This window comes from Pristiophorus japonicus, chromosome 1 (assembly GCF_044704955.1).
Source record: "Pristiophorus japonicus isolate sPriJap1 chromosome 1, sPriJap1.hap1, whole genome shotgun sequence".
Classification (NCBI taxonomy): Eukaryota; Metazoa; Chordata; class Chondrichthyes; family Pristiophoridae; genus Pristiophorus; species Pristiophorus japonicus.
In genome coordinates, this window is record NC_091977.1 from 139,874,364 (window position 1) to 139,897,480 (window position 23,117).

At 42.7% G+C, this 23,117-nt stretch overlaps 1 protein-coding gene across 1 annotated transcript in view; it reads right to left on the bottom strand.

Moving 5' to 3' along the window:
- LOC139253580 (dmX-like protein 1) overlaps positions 1-23,117 on the bottom strand; it is a 200,946-nt gene that overhangs the window by 124,083 nt on the left and 53,746 nt on the right. Inside the window, exons 3-5 of the mRNA XM_070873611.1 lie at positions 14,777-14,854; positions 11,537-11,612; positions 6,316-6,454 (exon numbers count right to left, since the gene is read on the bottom strand). Coding sequence (XP_070729712.1) covers positions 6,316-6,454; positions 11,537-11,612; positions 14,777-14,854 — 293 coding nt within the window. The remainder of the gene's footprint in view (positions 1-6,315; positions 6,455-11,536; positions 11,613-14,776; positions 14,855-23,117) is intronic.

Sequence of the window (23,117 nt, forward strand, 5' to 3'; positions counted from 1 at the left end):
ATAGTTTTTTTAACCTAAAATATTGGAGCTCATTTCAAATGTGCCTGTGGATTGAGACTATGAAATGTTGGGCAAAAAGGAAGAAAACAAGCAAACATTACAGTGCAAGTAAACAAAAGAAATAGCAAAGCACCAACAAGGCGAAAGGAAATTACATTCTCACATTTGTTAGTTGGCCTATGTTGAAGAACACACTCAGTAGGGCAAATTATGTATTACACAACTTCCCCCTATATATTCCATTTAACATATGGAAAAGAGTGTAAAATATTTTGGGGTATTTAAAAAATAAAAAAGACCACTTCAGCATCATTTAAAACCTAAGTTATGACTCATATTTGAGCCTGTAGAGTGAATGTGACTTGCTATTCGATCATGAGGCATCACATTGAAGCTCGATCCTGTCCTTGGGCATTATTTAGACAGCCCATTTCTCAGCAGGCTAAGAATTGGGAGCAATGCTCACTAATTATCCTTCATGCTTGCCAAGGGACACCAATTGTTACATGAATTGTAATCAGCCAATTCAGCACAAAGCAGGAATGCAATCTCTAGCTACCTGATCTACATGCCTCAACATTACAACAGGTGGTATATTTATTCAGTGAGGGAGGGAGGATGAAAAATGAGGATAATGAAAAAGAGAGAACACAAAAAGACCAAAAACAATGTTGGAAATTCAAATGCAAAGAATTTATATAGTTATTTTAAATACAAGTCACCAAGGGTCATCAATAAGGTCATACAGGCTTGGAAACAAACATTTATCACACAGAAACTATTACTGTCATAATTAATGCAAGAAACTAAAGCACCAATAAGTAGATGCAACAATCCTCCCTCCAGAAAAGTGAACCAATTTGGTTCTCTGCAAGTGAACAAGACTTCCTCCTAATGTTCTTTTATTCTTCCTCTCCTGCAGCGTGCGTCATATGTTCTGCCCAAATGGCTATTTCTCCAGCAAGAGGCCGGACAGTGATTGTCAGAAGCCAGTAGCAAACAGGAGCAGGGATTTTTCCCTTTCCTTTGACCACAAAAAAAATATTTATAGTACCCATCTTGGCTGAAAGCAGCTAAGACCTTCCTGCTCTCCAGGATTTTGGACCACACCATGCATTGCATTTACCTACCGAGTCATCTGAGAATGTTGATAATGTTTTTACACCATTTCTAACAATATCTCTCCATTATACTGCCAGCATTTTTATTCAAACCTGAAATGTTTTGCACATTAATGGAGATATTGTAAGACAGAGGTATGACAAACAACAGACGCACAAGAGAGAAATATATACAACACTAGTAGATATCCTGTGGTGTTGCTCACTGAGTCTGAGGTTTACAAGAACGTGTGCTATCAGGCCTCACTGTCCTGTGTCAAAACTGGTCGCTATTTCAAGATCATCCTGAAGAACAAAGTTAACCCCAAGCTTCTTTTCTTCCCTACCAACATAGAAACATAGAAACATAGAAAATAGGTGCAGGAGCAGGCCATTCAGCCCTTCTAGCCTGCACCGCCATTCAATGAGTTCATGGCTGAACATGAAACTTCAGTACCCCCTTCCTGCTTTCTCGCCATAACCCTTGATCCCCCGAGTAGTAAGGACTTCATCTAACTCCCTTTTGAATATATTTAGTGAATTGGCCTCAACTACTTTCTGTGGTAGAGAATTCCACAGGTTCACCACTCTCTGGGTGAAGAAGTTTCTCCTCATCTCGGTCCTAAATGGCTTACCCCTTATCCTCAGACTGTGACCCCTGGTTCTGGACTTCCCCAACATTGGGAACATTCTTTCTGCATCTAACCTGTCTAAACCCGTCAGAATTTTAAACGTTTCTATGAGGTCCCCTCTCATTCTTCTGAACTCCAGTGAATACAAGCCCAATTGATCCAATCTTTCTTGATAGGTCAGTCCCGCCATCCCGGGAATCAGTCTGGTGAACCTTCGCTGCACTCCCTCAATAGCAAGAATGTCCTTCCTCAAGTTAGGAGACCAAAACTGTACACAATACTCCAGGTGTGGCCTCACCAAGGCCCTGTACAACTGTAGCAACACCTCCCTGCCCCTGTATTCAAATCCCCTCGCTATGAAGGCCAACATGCCATTTGCTTTCTTAACCGCCTGCTGTACCTGCATGCCAACCTTCAATGACTGATGTACCATGACACCCAGGTCTCGTTGCACCTTCCCTTTTCCTAATCTGTCACCATTCAGATAATAGTCTGTCTCTCTGTTTTTACCACCAAAGTGGATAACCTCACATTTATCCACATTATACTTCATCTGCCATGCATTTGCCCACTCACCTAACCTATCCAAGTCACTCTGCAGCCTAATAGCATCCTCCTCGCAGCTCACACTGCCACCCAACTTAGTATCATCCGCAAATTTGGAGATACTGCATTTAATCCCCTCGTCTAAATCATTAATGTACAATGTAAACAGCTGGGGCCCCAGCACAGAACCTTGCGGCACTCCACTAGTCACTGCCTGCCATTCTGAAAAGTACCCGTTTACTCCTACTCTTTGCTTCCTGTCTGACAACCAGTTCTCAATCCACGTCAGCACACTACCCCCAATCCCATGTGCTTTAACTTTGCACATTAATCTCTTGTGTGGGACCTTGTCGAAAGCCTTCTGAAAGTCCAAATATACCACATCAACTGGTTCTCCTTTGTCCACTTTACTGGAAACATCCTCAAAAAATTCCAGAAGATTTGTCAAGCATGATTTCCCTTTCACAAATCCATGCTGACTTGGACCTATCATGTCACCATTTTCCAGATGCACTGCTATGACATCCTTAATAATTGATTCCATCATTTTACCCACTACTGAGGTCAGGCTGACCGGTCTATAATTCCCTGTTTTCTCTCTCCCTCCTTTTTTAAAAAGTGGGGTTACATTGGCTACCCTCCACTCCATAGGAACTGATCCAGAGTCAATGGAATGTTGGAAAATGACTGTCAATGCATCCGCTATTTCCAAGGCCACCTCCTTAAGTACTCTAGGATGCAGGCCATCAGGCCCTGGGGATTTATCTGCCTTCAATCCCATCAATTTCCCCAACACAATTTCCCGACTAATAAAGATTTCCCTCAGTTCCTCTTCCTTACTAGACCCTCTGACCCCTTTTATATCCTTAAATCTCTCTTCCCTATTCTATCTACCCTCAACCCCAATAAGCATGAGGACATATGGACTACTTTGTGACTAAGACGGATAACATCCATTTCGCGGCCTCTACTGCATCTCCCCTTCCTCTTGCCCATCAAGCCTAGCCTCCTCCAAGGTTCTCACCTGCCCTAGCTCTGAACCCAAGCATTTCTCCAGTTTCTCTTCCATCTCCCTCACGCAAATAAATCTTGTCCACAAGATCCTGGACCTGTTACTAGCTGCTTTGTCGGTAGATCTCTCTCCTCAGTTACTGCCTCCTCCCTTTCAAAACCACCATTAACTATCTCCTCAAAAACAGTCTCGACTCCTCTTTCCTTGCAAACTACTACCTAGTTCAAACCTCTATTTCCTCTCCAAAATCCTTGAAAGTGCAGTTGCCTCCCAAATCAATGCCCACCTTTCCTACAATTCCATGTTTGAATTGTTGCAATCAGATTTCCGTTTCATTGTTGTTTAGTGCCCTGCAACATAACATTGTATATTGTATAGTTTTATTTTGGTTAGAGTGTTTTTGTGCCTTTGTTGCAGTAAAATTTATGAATCATTTGCCATTGGTGTCTTCATTCCAATGTTGACAGAAGATGCGCCTTTATGGGGGCACATAGCATGTGCAGTATTAGCTCCATACCTCAGTTTCCTCCATATTTGATACTAGGTACAATTTATGTTTTTTTTAATGGCTTGGTTTATATTTGATGCTTGAATACAGCATCAACTTTAATACTGTACTTTTGTTCATTTTAATTCAACAATTCCTTGCTTTCAGTTCTTCAAGGAATTTATTTGAATCTGCTGAATTTTGTTTTTGTAATTCACTGTGTCCAGTACTAACAAACGCAAACATTCCAAGAAATAATGTAATTTTTGAAAACAATCAAAATTAAATCAGCAAATATGTATTATTTTCAATCATGAATGCCTGGAGATCACCATCAAAATTTGAATTCTAGCAACATGATTTTTATTTAAATTCTGAATTAAAAACGTTAAAGATAATTGAAGTAATGTTCTAAAGAATTGCATTTATTCCTCTGAATATTTCCAAGGAAATCCTTCCCACTAGGGACAGAAATGTACTTAAGTTCCAACAGTGATGCAGAATTTAAGCATATGAATGTTGAACACTAAAAAGAAAATGAATGAGTAGATCTGTAGATCAAGCTACATATATGCATATTAAAAGGTTGTTAAGAGCTGTGGGGCCAATTCGGGATCAAAATGGAGGCAGAAGGCACGGCTGAGGTACTAAATGAGTTCTTTGCATTGGTGTTTACCAAGGAAGGAGACTTTGCCAAAGCTACGGTAAACGAGGAGATTGCTGGGAGACTTGATGAGATAAAAATAGATAAAAGAGGAAGTACTATAAAGGCTGGCAGTACTTAAAGTGGATAAGTCTCCAAATCTGATGGGATGCATCCTATGCTGCAGAGGGAAGCAAGGGTAGAAATTGCTTGCCACAATCATCCAATCCTCCGTAGATACGGGGTAGTGCCAGAGGACTGAAGAATTGCAAATGTTACACCCTTGTTCAAAAACAGAGAGGAGTATAAACCTGGCAATTACAGGCTAGTCAGTTTAACGCCGATGGTGGGGAAGCTTTTAGAAACAATAATCCGGGAGAAAATTAACAGCCACTTCAACAAGTGTGGACTAATAAACGAGCGCCAGCAAGGATTTGTTAAGGGAAATCATGTTTGACTGACTTGATTTGAGTTTTTTGATGAGATAACAGAGAGGGTGGATGAAGGCAGTACAGTTGATGTTGTGTATGGTCTTTCAAAAGATGTTTGATAAAGTATTACATAATAGGTTTGTTAGCAAAATCGAAGCCCATGGGATAAAAGGGGCAGTAACAGCATGAATACAAAATTGGCTGTGGGATAGAAACAGATTTGGGGCAAATGGCTGTTTTTTCAGACTGGAGGGAGGTATAGAGTGGTGTTCCTCAGGGTTCAGGACCACTGTTGTTTTTGATCTACATTAATGACTTGGACTTGAGGATTACAGGGCACAATTTCAAAATTTGCAGATGACACAAAACTTGGAATAGTAGTACACAGTGAGGAAGATAGTAATGGACTTCAAGAGGACATAGACAGACTGATGGAATGGGTAGACACATGGGAGATGAAATCCAACACAGAAAAATGTGAGGCGATACATTTTGGTACAAAGAATGGGGGGACGACAATATAAACGAAAATGGTACAATTTTAAAGGGGGTGCAAGGGCCTGGGGTGTTTGTGCACAAATCTTTGCAGGTGGCAGGAAAAGTTGAGAAGGCTGTTTTTTTAAAAAAGTATATGGGATCCTTGGCTTTATTAATGGAGGCAGAGAGTACAAAAACCAGGAAATTATGCTAAACCTATGTAAAACACTAGTTTGGCCCCAGCTGGAGTATTGTGTCTAATTCTGAGCACCACACTTCAGGAAGGGTGTACATTCTTTGGAGAGGGTACAGAAGACATTTACAAGAATGGTTCCAGGGATGAGGGATTAGTTACGTGGATCGACTGGAGAAGCTGAGGTTGCTCTCCTTAGAGCAGAGAAGGCCAAGAGGAGATTTGACAGAGTTGTTTAAAATCATGAAACATTTAGATAGAATAAATAAAGAGAAACTGTTTCCATTGGCAGTAGGTCTGATAACCAGAGGGCGCAGAGTTAAGGGGATTGGCAAAAGTATCAAAGATGCCATGAGGAAACACTTTTTTTTTTTACACAGAAAGCTATGATGATCTGGAATGCACTGCCTGAAAGGAATGGTGGAACCAGATTCAATAATAACATTCAAGAGAGAATTGGATAAATACTTGAAGGGAAAAAATTCACAAAGCTATGGGGTAGAACAGGGGAGTGTGATTAATTGGATAGCTCTACCAAAGAGCCGGCACAGGCACAATGGGCCTAATGGCCTCCTTCTGTGCTGTACTATTTTATGATTCTATGTAAGCATCAAACGCTATGCAACCATTCTATGATTCTAACTCTTCAATAAGGAATTCAATTTTAATAGGATTAATTTTCAAAGAACTATTTTAGCTTACATTATAGTGCTTCTCAGCAGGTTACAACTTAGAACCAAAATCTTGAAGACAAAACTTGCATCTAACGAATAAAAACTATAATGCTCCCTTACTTAGACTCCCAGATGCATCGCCAATCACCAACTTCATTTGGATCTGTCTCATCTGTAGTTTCCTCTTCATTAATATTTATTTCCAGATTCCCATTGGACCAAAGCTGTAAAGAATTGGAGCCCGTCAAGAGACGAATTCCTAGAATGGAAAAATGTTGGTTACTTTTCAATCCTCAAAGCTGAACTCGGTGCAATCTGCTGAAAGGTTTGACTTAAAAATTTGACAAACCAGCGATACAAAATAAAAGTTGCATCAATGCATTGCGCCACAGAAGGCTAGGGATGCAATTTTCCCACTTGATAATTTCTCAACCTGGGCAAATTGGCTGTGAGCTTGAAAATTTACCAAAAGGGAAGGGGTACAGCTTTACGGCTTCGTGTTCACCTGTACCCTCGGACACATCCCTCAGTGGACAGTTAAAGAGGCATAAAACACACCACCCTTTGCCATGGTTAGAAAATTGTGTGCATGCTATGGGCATCCAAAAGCAGAAAAATAGAAGAGGAGAAAAGCGAGGGAAAGGAGGAAGGAATGAAGTAAAAGACCAAAGGAAATAAGAGGAAAAAAAGGAAGGAAAAATGGAAGAAAATAAGGAAAAGTGAAAAAGTAAGGAATAAAAAGGAAAAAAGTGAGATCAAGAAAAAATGAACAAAGGAAAATGGGAAGGAAGGATGGATGTGGGAGAGGAAGGAAGTGGAAAGAGGAAGCAAGGAAGAGAGATGAAGAGAGAAAGGACAAGGAAAGAAAGGGAAGTAAAGAAGTTAGGAAAATTATTGAAAATAAGAGTGCTGCCTATTTTGATTAAATTAATATGGGACCCAACTTTAAATTTCAACTGTGAATTGGCTCTTCACGCATCTTGTGGGTGTAATATCAAATCTGATTATACATCTAGATTTAAACTATCCCAAGGAAGGCAAAGGTAACCACCACCACCACCCCCCTACACCCTGACTTCTCTTCTCCACTAAACATCGACTTCTTAAACCCCTCTCCCCTGCCTCCTCCAACAAATGAGAGGGGCTCATAGCCTTCTTTAATCACCAATATTGAGACCATTCATTCAGCTGCCTCTGTTGCTTTGCTCCCTTCTCCTAGCCCATTGGGCCAAACTTCCCCAGAGGATCCCCCATGCCCCAGCCCTGAACTCACATCTTTCTTTAGTTTCTCTCACATCACCCCTCGTGCCCTCTCCGAGCTCATCTTGACCACAAGATTCACCACCTGCATCCTCGACCGTATTTCCACCAAACTTCTGACTACCCATCGTCCATTCCTCACCCCCATGTTAGCTGATAGTTAATGGTTCTCTCTCCTCGGGGACTGTTCCCTTTCCCCTTCAAATCTGCAGTCATCGACCCTGTCCTCAAAAACCCACCCTCTGTCCTTGCAAACTACGCTTCACCTCCAACCACCCTTTCCTCTCCAAAGTCCTTGAATGTGTTGTCGCCTTCCAAATCCATGCCCATCTTTCCCACAACTCCATTATTGAATACCTCCAATCAGGTTTTCACCACTGCCACTGTACTGAAATAGTCCTCATCAAAGTCACAAATCACATCCGATGTGACTGTGACCATGGTGAACTATCCCCCCCTTGTCATAGAACATAGAACATAGAAAATAGATGCAGGAGTAGGCCATTCGGCCCTTCGAACCTGCACCGCCATTCAATGAGTTCATGGCTGAACATGCAACTTCAGTACCCCCTTCCTGCTTTCTCGCCATACCCCTTGATCCCCCTAGTAGTAAGGACTATATCTAACTCCTTTTTGAATATATTTAGTGAATTGGCCTCAACAACTTTCTGTGGTAGAGAATTCCACAGGTTCACCACTCTCTGGGTGAAGAAGTTTCTCCTCATCTCGGTCCTAAATGGCTTACCCCTTATCCTCAGACTGTGACCCCTGGTTCTGGACTTCCCCAACATTGGGAACATTCTTCCTGCATCTAACCTGTCTAAACCCGTCAGAATTTTAAACATTTCTATGAGATCCCCTCTCATTCTTCTGAACTCCAGTGAATACAAGCCCAGTTGATCCAGTCTTTCTTGATATATCAGTCCCGCCATCCCGACAATCAGTCTGGTGAACCTTCACTGCACTCCCTCAATAGCAAGAATGTCCTTCCTCAAGTTAGACCAAAACTGTACACAATACTCCAGATGTGGCCTCACCAAGGCCCTGTACAACTGTCGTAACACCTCCCTGCCCCTGTACTCAAATCCCCTCGCTATGAAGGCCAACATGCCATTTGCTTTCTTAACCGCCTGCTGTACCTGCATGCCAACCTTCAATGACTGATGTACCATGACACCCAGGTCTCGTTGCACCTCCCCTTTTCCTATTCTGTCACCATTCAGATAATAGTCTGGTCTCTCTGTTTTTACCACCAAAGTGGATAACCTCACATTTATCCACATTATACTTCATCTGCCATGCTTTTGCCCACTCACCTAACCTATCCAAGTCACTCGGCAGCCTCATAGCATCCTCCTCGCAGTTCACACTGCCACCCAACTTAGTGTCATCCGCAAATTTGGTGATACTACATTTAATCCCCTCGTCTAAATCATTAATGTACAATGTAAACAGCTGGGGCCCCAGCACAGAACCTTGCGGTATCCCACTAATCACTGCCTGCCATTCTGAAAAGTACCCATTTACTCCTACTCTTTGCTTCCTGTCTGACAACCAGTTCTCAATCCATGTCAGCACACTACCCCCAATCCCATGTGCTTTAACTTTGTACATTAATCTCTTGTGTGGGACCTTGTCGAACGCCTTCTGAAAGTCCAAATATACCACATCAACTGGTTCTCCCTTGTCCACTCTACTGGAAACATCCTCAAAAAAATTCCAGAAGATTTGTCAAGCATGAATTCCCTTTCACAAATCCATGCTGACTTGGACCCATCATGTCACCTCTTTCCAAATACGCTGCTATGACATCCTTAATAATTGATTCCATCATTTTACCCGCTACTGATGTCAGGCTGACCGATCTATAATTCCCTGTTTTCTCTCTACCTCCTTTTTGAAAAAGTGGGGTTACATTGGCGACCCTCCATTCCATAGGAACTGATCCAGAATCTATGGAATGTTGGAAAATGACTGTCAATGCATCCGCTATTTCCAAGGCCACCTCCTTAAGTACTCTGGGATGCAGTCCATCAGGCCCTGGGGATTTATCGGCCTTCAATCCCATCAATTTCCCCAACACAATTTCCCGACTAATAAGGATATCCCTTAGTTCCTCCTTCTTACTCGACCCTCTGACCCCTTTTATATCCGGAAGGTTGTTTGTGTCCTCCTTAGTGAATACTGAACCAAAGTACTTGTTCAATTGGTCCGCCATTTCTTTGTTCCCCGTTATGACTTCCCCTGATTCTGACTGCAGGGGACCTATGTTTGTCTTTACTAACCTTTTTCTCTTTACATATCTATAGAAGCTTTTGCAGTCCGTTTTAATGTTCCCTGCAAGCTTCCTCTCGTACTCTATTTTCCCTGCCCTAATCAAACCCTTTGTCCTCCTCTGCTGAGTTCTAAATTTCTCCCAGTCCCCGGGTTCGCTGCTATTTCTGGCCAATTTGTATGCCACTTCCTTGGCTTTAATACTATCCCTGATTTCCCTTGATAGCCATGGTTGAGCCACCTTGCCTTTTTTATTTTTACGCCAGACAGGGATGTACAATTGTTGTAGTTCATCCATGCGGTCTCTAAATGTTTGCCATTGCCCAACCACTGTCAACCCCTTAAGTATCATTCGTCCTTCTCAACCTGTTTGCAGCCTTTTGACACAGCTGAGCACACTATCCTCCTCCAAAGCTGCTTCGTCGTCCAGCTGGGTGGAACTGCACTCGCCTGGTTCCATTCTCATCTATCCAGTCATAGTTAGAGAATCGCCTGCAATGCTTCTCTTCCCGCTCCTGCACTGTTACCTCTGGAGCGCCCCAAAGATCTATCCTTGGCTCCCTTCTATTTCTCATCTACATGCTGCCCCTCGGCAACATCATCCAAAAACATGATGTTAGGTTCTACATGTACGCCGACGATACCCAGTTTTACCTCACCACCACTCTCTTGACCCTTCCAATGTCCTAATTTATCACACTGCTTGTCTGACATCCAGTACTGGATGAGCAGAAATTTCCTCCAACTAAACATTGGGAAGACAGAAACCATTGTCTTCAGTCTCCACCACAAACTCCGTTCCGTAAGCACCAACTGCATCCTCTCCCTGGCAACAGTCCAAGCCTGAACCAGACCATTCACAACCTTGGTGTCATATTTGACCCGGAGATCAGCTGCCGACCACAGATCCGCTCCATCACCAAGACCGCCTGCTTCCACCTCCGTAATATTGCCTGACTTCGTCCCTGCCTCAGCTCATCTGCTGCTGAAACCCTCATCAATACTTTTGTTACCTCTAGACTTGATTATTCTGACACTCTTTTGGCTGATCTACCACCCTACATAAACTTGAGCTCATCCAAAACTCTCTGCGCTCCTCCAATTCTGGCCACTTGCACATCCCTGATTTTAATCGCTCCACCATTGGCAGTAATGCCTTTAATTGCCTCGGCCCCAAGCTCTGGAATTCCCAGCTGAAAACTCCTCGCCTCTCTCTCTCTCTTTTCTGTCTCTGCATGTAAAACGCCCCTTACAACCTACCTCTTTGATCTGTCTCAATATCTCATGAGGCTCATTCGTGTCAAATGTTGTTTTAAAACACTCCTGTGAAGCACCTTAGGACATTTTACTATGTTAAAGACGCTATATAAATGCAAATTGCTGCTGTTATCCAGGAAGCTAAAAACTATCTGGCTAATTGGATCTTTTAAGACCAAAATACAGGTTTCCTTCTGGCTATAATCTGCTATAAAAACCCAATCCAGGTTATGTCTATCCCAAGACACTAGCCCAACTCTGATGAAAATTTTCAATTCAAATTTTTATTATTGTCAATTGACGCGCGGACAGACTTAACAGTAAGGGGAGAAAAGACTCAGAATAAACTGACAGTGAAATAATCTCACCACCTCTGTCCCAACACCAAGTTAGAAAAGGTGATTTTTGACATGACTGGAGGAAAGTAAGTTTACAAATCAGTTGGTTCATATTGACTGTAAACGAATCAATCTGGTGACTACTTTTCTAACATTCTAGTCATCAGGAAAATAGATTTCTAATGTAAAACGAATACAATATTTTCTCTTACCTTGTGGATCCCATGCTAAATTATGCGCTATTGACTCCAGTGCAAACTGCCCACTCTTCTGCCATTGATAATTTAGCTGTTGTGAACAAATATAACAAATCAGATATAAAAAGCTGCAATAACTCAAACTAGTTTAATACCTCATTGTTAAAGTACATGTTTAACACAAGTAATTAATGTCAAATAAAGCAAATAATTAAAAGACTAAAATATTGGAAAACCCTAAAAAGGTCTTAAATGTTACGACCAGAGCTATATCACCCTTAATGGACTCCTCTAATTGATTGTTTCCAGGTTAAATCTTAGCCTTATTTTGTAATGTTCAACCTATGCCAACATTCATGCTTAAATTTGGCGATAAAATTCTGAACCTTGCAACAAAAATGGAACAGTAACAGTATATTAACTGATTCTGAATTCTCAAAGTATTTTTGCATTGAGAAACAGGTTCTAAGGGCATGTTACCTTCTGTCAGCTTATTTTACTTTATCCCATACGAAAATAATACTGCAAAAAGTTCTAAAAATTGATTTGGATACATAAGTATTAAGGACATGGGTAATTTACTCTTCTAACATCCAAAACTTAATAAAAGTGCATAATCACAAATTGTTAAATACACTTTCTGTTCATACACAATTGGCAGATTGCCACTTAATTATGTGTATTGTAATAACCACAAATATCCATACTAAACAGTGACTGCATTCTTCAATGAAAAGCAAAGTAAATACCCAAGAAACTCGACCCTTCATTACAAATTAAGTACAATATCTTCCACAGTTTTGAACAATATTGAAACCACGCGACACGCAAGGGTAAATTCACCAGCACTGAGCCGTGCTCACAGTTGGTTAGAGAATTGGAGCCACAATGCTGTAGTCCTATCTCCAAACTATGTCCTCTTCCAAGCGCAGTTCTCTGTTGGGAGTGCAGGATGACTTAATTTACTCTTGCATGTCGTCATCATCATCATCAGTCCCTCGGAATCGAGGAAGGCTTGGTTCCACTTAACATGAGTTTTTAGGTGGCTGGAAGTCCAATGCGAGAACCAGTCTCCGTCACAGGTGGGACAGATAGTCGTTGAGCGAAGGGATGGGTGGGACTGGTTTGTCGCATGCTCTTTCCGCAGCCTGCGCTTGACTTCTGCATGCTCTCGGCGACGAGACTAGAGGTGCTCAGCACTCCCGGATGCACTTCCTCCACTTAGGGCGGTCTTTAGCCAGAGACTCCCAGGTGTCAGTGGGGATGTTGCACTTTATCAGGGACACCAGCACCGAACCTGTGGCCAACATCTCGCCGTCGGCAACTAGGCCCATTCAGCAGTGCCTGGTCTCCAGTCGTCTTCGACCCTCTTGCCATTGGACCAAGACCTTGGCTCAGCTAAGCCCTGTGTGGTAGCCGGTGTGCAACGACCACCCCATGTTAAAAGAACCTACGCACAGGCATCTTCCACTCCTCTGACATGAAGTTCTTGCATGTACAAGAATGGTAGCAGACAATCTCAAAAGGCAGTCAACATTTTCTAAATATCTAGTTTAATATTTTTTTCCTTAAATTTTCTGAGAGATCAGTCGCTTCAAGATGTCAGATGATAAAATATGAGAGAAAATATTCACTATAATTTCAGTCAACAATCTTATTTGATGTTGTCTTGAATAATCTGTTGGATGGCATCCTAAGGGTTGGAACTGGGGTGTCTGTCTGAAGGTATTACTGTGCTCCTTGCTGCAGATAATAGTGCTGCTGGCAGACTCACTTGCAAATCTAGTGTGCTCTGCTCATTTTCAACCACGGACCATCGAGACATGGTGGTAGGTGCCCCTAAGCGCACTATTATAGCTTTGAAAAGCTTAAGAGAAGATTCCAAAAGATACTGACTGTCCCAAGTGTTACGTTATCTCAGTATCTGAGGATATTGGTGAATGCAAACTTCATTTTGGACATGATCCTCTTAAGTTGCACTGAGAAGTGATGAAGGACACTTTGGTTTTTCTTCAAGGACAACTAAGTCCCAATTACAGGTTAAGCTTTTAGTGTACTAGATAAGTATCCAAACAGTTCTTTTTCATGGTTTAGAACTCACAGACATGAAATGGAAGGACTTCCTCGAGGCTAGATGCTATGATCAAGCTGTGAGATGGAATTGTGGCAAAAAAGAGGAACGGTTGAAGGGAGGAGGTACACTGGAAGGTAGATCAACTTCAATGTGCACATGCCACTTTGCCAAAGCCCCTCTCAAAGAAACCTAAATGAAGCAGTTGGTGATGAGTGAGCCTGGTATGCAGCATTGATAGCTACAACTCAATGGTGACTCAAGTTTACTTATGTGGGTTATTACACCACACTGAGGGTAGATTTTCAATTATATAGTTGATGAGGAAATTTTCACACTTGGACAATAGTTGGGTTATTTGTGGAACAAATATGAAAGCATGCACTTGTATATTCAGGGCTAGATGCCAATAATATTTGGGTTACATTGAAGCAAGTAACCATTCAATGGGGTATTGTATGCGTACCCAGGCAATGTGCTCTGACATTTTATGGCATGTTGAGCTGATATCACTTGATGCCCACCGAACAAGGACTCAAACCCTCACTCATCAGTTGTTTAATAGTCAAGTAGGTGATTATCTCGTTGGAGTCATGATGGTTCTAAGATAACACACCTTGAAATGGAAGATTGGAACCAATACATTAGTGAGGCATATCCACAGTACTTCAGGGTACTGATGATTGACCGGCCAGCTTGACTCATTAATGGAAACTGGAGAGATAGACCAGTTACTGAGGGCTAGAATTCTTCCACAGTGTTCCAGATAACCCTGCAGACCAAAGCACTAATGACGTGTCCCTAGCTGGACAAGCAACAGGAAGTTTACAAGAACTCTACTGGAAGGCGGTGTAGTTCTGGAAACTCCGGTGCACAATTAGGGGTCCCTAATCTCTGGTTCTGACAACTTGCATCACAGCTCTTTGGAATAAGTCATTGGGATTAGTCCTATAAGGAAAGTGCACACTTCATACTGATCAGAAACCCTACCAGAAAATGTAAATTTCTCAGTAATTTGGAGAATCAAACATGGGTCTCCACATGTGTAAAACACTTGCTGACCAAAAGAAATCAAAAAACCTTTCCAAACAGATACCAGTAACGATGTGGAGGTAAAACACATAAAACTTCAAGAGCACAATACACTAGATGGGTTAACAATAAAACAAACTGTATGCACTTACTGTAGAATGCTTAGTTTTCCGATTTAATAGGGGGATGGGCTCAAAAATGCAAATCAAATTTCCGTATGTTGCTGCAATCTGTGGAGGAAATGCATTTAAATAACGGATGCTGAATTAGTAATTCCTACAATTACACATTTGCCATTAATGCTAGAAAAAATAATAATATCACAGAGCAACGGGCAAACACTTGAATCCAGTCTTTATTAATTTATGGGATGTGGGCATTGCTGGCAAGGCAAGCATCTACTGCCCATCCCCAACATCCCTTGAGGTGGTGATGAGCTGCCTTCCTAAACCATTGCAGTTTTGTGAGATGAAGTTACTCCCACATTGCTGTTAGGGAGAGAGCTTCAGGATTTTGACCCAGCGACAATGAAGGAACGGCGATATATTTCCAAGTCAGGATGGTGTGTGACTTGGAGTGGAAGTTACAGGGTGGTGGTGCTCCCATGTGCCTGCTGCCCTTGTGCTTCATGGTGGTAGAGATCGCGGGTTTGGCAATTGCTGTTGAAGACGCCTTGGCAAGTTGCTGCAGTACATCTTGTAGATGGTACACTCTGTAGCCACGGTGCACTGGTGGTGGATGGGGTGCCAATCAAGCAGGGTGCTTTATCCCAGATGGTGTTGAGCTTCTTTGGAGTTGTTGGAACAACAGTCATCCAGGAAAATGGAGAGCATTCCATCACACTCCTGACTTGCACCTTATAGATGTTGGAAAGGATTTGGGGAGTCAGGAGAGTCACTTGCCGCAGAATACACAACCTCTGAACTGCACTTGTAGCCACAGTATTTATGTGGCTGGTCCAATTAAGTTTCTGGTCAATGGTGACCTACGACCGACCGAGCCCGCCCGCCCGCGCCGCCCCCCCCCGCCCCCCCAAAAGATGTTGATGGCAGGAGATTCGGTCACAGGGAATTGGCTAGACTGTTTTGTTGGAGATCGTCATTGCTTGCCACTTGTGTGGCGCAAATATTACTTGCCACTTATCAGCCCAAACCTGAATGTTGTCAAGGTCTTGCTGCATGCAGGCAAGGACTGCTTCATTATCTGAGGACTTGTAAATGGAACTCAACACAGCGTACATCCCCCACTTATGACGGAGGAAAGGTTACTGATGAAGCAGCTGACGATGGTTAGGCTGTCCTGATGAACTCCTGCAGCAATGTCTTGGGACCTCTATCATCTTCCTTTGTGCTCGGTATGACTCCAACCTGTGGAGTTTTCTCCCCGATTCCCAATTATTTCAATTTTAGTAAAGCTCATTGATGCCACACTCTGTCAAATGCTGTCTTGCTGTCAAGGGCAGTCATTCTCACCTCACCTCTAGAATTCAGCTCTTTTGTCCATGTTTGGATCAAGGTTGTAATGAGGTCTGGAGCCAAGTGGTCCTAATGGAATGCAAACTGGGTGTCAGAGAGCAGGTTATTGGTGAGCAAGTACCCCTCGACAGCACTGTCTACGACACCTTCCATCACTTTGCAGATGATTGGAAGTGGACTGATGGGGTAGTAATTGGCCGGATTGGATTTGTGCTGCTTTTTGTGGACAGGGCACATCTGGGCTATTTTTCACATTGTCGGATAGATGCCAGTGTTGCAGTTATACTGGAACAGCTTGGATAGAAGTGCGACAAGTTCTGGAGCAGAAGTCTTAAGCACTACAGCCAGGATGTTATCAGGGCCCACAGCCTTTGCTGTATCCAGTGCGCTCAGCCATTTCATGATAAGTGGAATGAATCGAATTGGCTGAAGACTGGCTTCTGTGGTGATGGGGAACTCAGGAGGAGGCTGAGCTGGATTATCCACTTAGCATTTCTGGCTGAAGATTGTTGCACATGCTTCAGCCTGGACTTTTGCACTCACATGCTGGACACCACCATCATTAAGGATTGGGATGGGAGCATCCTCTTCCTGTTAATTGTTTAATTGTTAACCCCCACTCAGGACTAGATGCGGCAGAACGGCAGAGCTTTGTTCTGAGCTGTTGGTTGTGGGATCACTTAGTTCTATCTATAGCATGCTACTTCTGCTGTTTAGCATGCATGTAGTCCTGTGTTGATGCTTCACCAAGTGGGACCACATTTTTTTTTTTTTAAGTACGCCTTGGGCTGCTCCTGGCATGCTCTTCTACACTACTCATTGAATCAGGGTTGGTCCTCTGGCTTAATGGTAATGGTAGAGCAAGGGATATGTCGAGCCATGAGATTTCAGATTGTGGTGGTATATAATTCTGCTGTAGCTGATGGCCCAGAGCGTCTCCTGGATGCCCTATTTTGAGCTGCTAGATCAGTTCTGAATCCATTCCATTTAGCATGCACGGTGGTAATGCCACACAGCACAATGGAGGGTACCCTCAGTGTGGAGACAGGACTTAGTCTCCACAAGGACTATGTAGTGGTCACTCTTAATAATGCTGTCATGGACAGATACATCTGTGACAAGTAGATTGGTCAGGATGAGGTCAAGTAGGTTTTTAACCTCATGTTGGTTCTCACCATCTGCTGCAGGACTCAGCCAGCTGTGCTGTTACCAAGCCATTCTTGGTGATGGACATTAAAGTCCCCCATCCAGAGTACATTCTGAGCCCTTGCTACCCGCAATGCTTCTTCCCTGTTGTGTTCAACATAGAGGAGTACTGGTTCATCAGACGAGGGAGGGCGGTAGATGGTAATCAGCAGATTTCCTTGCCCACATTTGACCTGATGCTATCAACCTTCATAGGGTCCGGAGGCAATGTTGATGACTCCCAGGGCCATTCCTTCCCGACTGCATATCACTGCTACCACCTCTGGGGAGTTGGTCCTGTTGGTGGGACAGGACAAGGGATGGTGATGGAGGAATCTGGGATGTTGGCAGATAAGTACAATTTTGTGAGTATGACTGTCAGGCTGTTTGCTTGATGAATCTGTGGGACAGCTCTCCCAATTTTGGCACATCCCCAGATGTTAGAAAGGAGGACTTTACAGGGTTGACTGGGCTGTGTGCGCCCTAGGTGTGTCCAAATGCTAGTGGTTTGATACAACGGAGTGGTTTGCTAGGTCATTTCAATGGGTAGTTATTGCTGTGGGTCCGGAGTCATAAATAGGCCAGACCAGGTAAGGACAGCAGAGTTCCTTCACTAAAGGATATTAGTGAACCAGATGGGGTTTTACAACAATCTGGTAACTTCATGGTCTCCAGTACAGATACTAGCTTTTTATTCCCGATTTATTTAATTAACGGAATTTAAATTCCACAGCTGCCATGATGGGATTTGAACTCTGGTTTCCGGATCATTAGTCCAGGCCTCTAGTTATATAACCACTATGCTACCATTCCTTCATTGATCAATATAGATCACACAAGTCTATTTTTTTTCCACATTCAATAATATTGCTATTTTTATACTGCTAATTGCTAATGACCATATGCTAAACGGAACTCCAGATAATGTAATTGCTTAATGGACGCACATGTTTATTCTGGAATAAAAGATTTTAAGCATTAGTTATACAGATCATCATTGCAGACAGAAAAAGATCTCCAGATGTCCACCATACAACTGTAGAAATGAGAAAATTGGTGCAACTTGCAATTTGAATACAAAAAAGGCAAGTATATTTTAGATTGCTTTTCTTTAAAAAGATTAGAAAAGCTGAATTGAATTTCCTTTTTTTCAATGAAGTAGGGCAAGACAACTGTGAATAGCAATGAGGAATAACTGGGTCTCTAGTTCATTTAGTCTTCAAACAGTGCTTTTAATACCTGTATACATTGCCTTACGCCTCAAAGTGTTTCAAATACAATGAATTTCTTCTGAACTTCAGTGATTTTTGTAAGCAAATGCCATTTTGTAAACAGCAGGAACCCCAAATATTTGTATAGAATTTATCATCCCACCTCATAATTTGCTGTCAGTGGCAAAGCAAAAGTACTCACCGCTTGTCCCGAAGAAAGCTGCCCACAGAGATCTCGCGATCTTTGTGACGAGAAGTTTGCCTTTTTCGACATGTAATTGATTGCAGCGCTGTGAAAAGGGGATTCCCAGCAAAGAGTTGCAGTGACGTCAACAAGTTGTTTAAATATCTAATCGCGTTGAAGAATTGTCAGACAGCAAAGCAGGAAGTGAAAAGATGCTTTTATCCAGACTTTAAAAAAATGTTACGTAGAGCAAAATAAAGATTGTGGCTCTCACAGGAGGATAAAGTAGAATCTGAAATATCATGAACAAACCTTCAAAAAACAATTTTAAGTTTAAAAAAATTATAATTTTTATCATAATGGAGAAATTAGACACTCCACAAATATAAAAATTAGCTTTTCAGGGCTAGGACGTTTGTTCAGCAGTCAATGCGCTGTTAAAATCCCAGTTATACCTATTCCAACAAGGCTAAACATTTTATGGGATATTTAACAGTGATATTAGTGTGGGGAAGCCCAAGTTTTTGTCCATTTCACTGATTGTCAGCTGTGGTGGGCTGGGGAGGGGGTCCACAGCACAGCCGATATCAGAGCAGTGAATGACTGACTGCAATTGCAGGATTTCCGCAATTAGATGCGCATGCGATAAATCCCAAAGTTGCAGTCAGTTTCAGAGGGGTAATGACAGCGCTGGGGCAGTAGTTTCTTCACTCAGATGGTGGTAAATCTTTGAGGGTCAATCTTATCAATAGATTTTTGAATATTAAGGGAATCAAGGGATATGGGAACAGTGCAAGAAAGGGGAGTTGAGGTAGAAGATTAGCCATGATCTATTGAATGGCAGAGCAAGCTCGAGGGGCCGAATGGCCTACTTCTAATTCTTATCTTATGTTCGCGAGGATGAAGAGGTCCAGGGTTGGATTTTGTTTTGAGAGGGGTGATGATGGCAGATGTGAGGAAGAGGGGGACAGTACCTGAGGAGAGAGAACAGTTAATGTCAGCTAACATGGGAGCCAGAAAAGGAAGCAGGGTGGTTAGTAGTTTGGTGGGAATAGGGTCGAGGGAGCAGGAAGTGGGTCTCATGGAGAAGATGAGCACGGGGAGATCGGAGATAAACTGGAGAAAGATGCGTGTTCAGGGCTAGGGCAGGGGGGAACCTTCGAGGAAGTTTGGCCTGGTGGGCTAGGGGAAGAAGGCAGGGAAGTGATAGAGGCAACAGAATGGATGGTGTCAATCAGAGACAAAGTAGTCCATGAGCACCTCAGACCTGGTGTCGGAGGTGAGGGTGGAGGAGACGGGGGGAGGGGTTTAAGAAGACGGCTAGCAGTAGGGAATAGAAGCTAGGGTTTATCCTTGCATTCCAGAATGCTTAACTTTGCAATCTTGCTCCTGTTACAAATATACTTTACATTTTTCTGTATTAAATTTAAATTTCTATTGTCTTGCCTATCTATATATTGTGCTTTCTGTACTGCCTCCTTAGATAATAATACCCCTCCTAATTTGGTTTCTCTTTCTAATTCAAGAAACACTGGTTAGGCCGCAGCTGGAGTACGGTGTGCAGTTTTGGTCACCACATTACAGGAAAGGTGTAATTGCACTGGAAAAGGTGCAGAGGAGGTTTACAAGAATGTTGCCTGGACTGGAGAATTTTGGCTATGAGGAAAGATTGGAGATGCTGAGTCTGATTTATTTGGAACAGAGGAAGCCCAATTGTGGTGTATAAAATTATGAGGGGCCTTGACAAAGTGGATAGGAAAAACTTGTTCCCCTTGGCAGAGGGGTCAACAACCAGGGGGCATAGATTTAAAGTAATTGGGGGGAGGTATAAGAGGAGATAATGCGGGGAAATATCTTCACCCAGATGGTGGTGGGGGTTTGGAACTCACTGCCTGAAAGAGTGGTAGAGGCAGAAAGCCTCACATTTAAAAAATACTTGGACGTGCATTTAAAGTGCCGCAACCTACAGTGCTACGGATCAAGAGCTGGAAAGTGGGATTAGGCTGGATTGCTCTTGGTTGGCCGGTGCGGACATGATGGGCCGAAATGGCCTCCTTCCGTGCTGTAAATTTCTATGATTCTGTGCAAAGTATAAACACTCGTGGCCCCACAATACCAATCCTTGAGCACCACATTCTGTACCCCCACCAACCCCGATGGTACTTCTCTAACCAGTACTCATTATTTTCTACTGTTCTGCCAATTAAAAAAAAATTGTCTTTTGTATCGAACTTTGTCAAATGTTTACTGAAGTCCAGGTAGAACACATTGTAGGGCTTACCTTAGTCCACTTGGGACATCACTTCTTCAAAAGGAATCAAAAAGGTTGGTCAGGAAGATCTGCCCCATCTGAATCCACTTTGATTTATGTTCACTAATTATTGTATGGCTAATTTTCAAATTTACACCCAATAATCTATTCCATCATTTGACATGGGACTGAATTAAGATTTGTGGGGCTGCAGTTGCCGTGTTTGATTTGTCAAGCCCATGTCAAGCTTTTTGAATATGGGCACCACATTAACCGTGTTGATCTACAAGTACCTGCCGTGTTGTCGAGTGACTCCTTCAATGATTGTCAATGCCTCCCTAGTCTCCTGAGCCAGTCTGGACTTTCACATATTTTAATCAGTTACTAATTTTGGCTAGGGACGGCATATTGTTCATGCCTTGCCTTGTGAATAATTGGTGGAAGGTCATTCAGAATGTTTACCATCTTATATTCATCCTTTCGTGTTTCAAGCCATTAGCATTTTTGATGGTTCACATCTTTTCTCTGCCTGTCCTCTTCTACTGAAATATTATATTTCAAGTCTGCAGATATGCTTTATTCTAGGGCTTTTTATCTCATCACCTTTTTAAACTCATGTAAATCCTACATCCATCCAAGGATGTCATCATCATCATCATCATCATGGGCAGTCCCTCGAAACGAGGATGACTTGCTTCCACGCCAAAAAAGGACGAGTTCTCAGGTGTTTCAATGAAGGACCCAATATTCCAGGTCCTGAACTACATCTTGAAGGGTGGAAGATGCCTGTGCGTGGTTTTTTTTTTTTTTTTTTTTTTTAAACGTGGGGTGGCCATTGCACACCAGCCACCACATGGGCTTAACAGAGGCTAGGTCTTGGTCCAATGGCAAGGGTTATCCAAGATAACTGGAGACCTGCTCTGCTACACGGACCTAATGCACACACATATCGCAGTGTGGGCTGGCCCGTGCTGCCCCTGGGCCCTTACCCCTTCTGGCCCCGAACTCACGCCTCTCCTGGACTGCGATCTTGCCGCTCCTGCAGTATCTGCCCACGCTCCAATAATGTAATAATGTAATGATGTAATAGTGTAGCCTTATATGGCAGGATGCATAAAAAACACATCTCTTGCTCCTTAACTTTTGCGTATTAAAGCTATGCAGACCAGATGTGATGTGGATGGCCTCCTCTATGTCCGAATCCACCCTCTAACATTCAAAGAAGCTGGAAATTTTGTATTCTCACATTACCTGGTTCCCATGAATAAAACATGGAAATAAAGGTTTAAATTTTGTTCAAGGGAAATGCTACATATTCCTAGTTGCCAAGATGCTGGTTGTGGGCCTTCTTTTTGAACCACTGCAGTCTTTTTGCTAGTGGTGTGCTCAATAATGTTAAGTAGGCATTTTAAGATTTTGACCCAATGTCAATGAAGGAATAGCAATATATGTCTGAGTTAGGATGATGCACAAATTTTTAGGGAACTTGGAGCTAATGTTGTTCCCATGATATAGCCATTCCCGTCCTTGTTGGTAGTTGGGGTCACAGGGTTGAGAGGTGTTGTTGAAGTAAGCTTGCCAAGTTGCTGCAGTGTATCTTATAGAAAGAAAAACTTGCATTTATATAGCACCCTTCATGATCTCAGGATGTCCCAAAGCGCTTTACAGCCAATTAAGTACTTTTTGAAGTGTAGTTACTGTTGTAATGTAAGAAATGCGGCAGTCAATTTGCGCAAGCAGGCTCCCACAAACAGCAATGTGAAAATGACCAGATAATCTCTTCTGTAGTGATATTGATTGAGGGATAAATATTTCCAGAACACGGGGGATAACTCCCCAACTCTTCAAAATGGTGCCACGGGATCTTTTACGTTCACGAGAGCAGACAGCGTCTCGGTTTAATGTCTCATCTGAAAGTGCAGTGCTCTCTCAGTACTACGATAGTACATATTGTCACCACAGTGCACTAGTGGTAGAGGCACCAATCAAGTGACTGCTTTGTCCTGGTTGGTGTTGAGCTTCTTAAGTGTTATCGTAGCTGGGACTACCCAGGCGAGTGTTGGGTATTTCTTCATAATCCTGACTTGAGCCTTGTAGATGGTGGAGAAGCTTTGTGGGATCATGACATAAGATACTCCTACAGAGTACACAGCTTCGGCTCTGTCCTTGTAGCCACAGCATTCATAT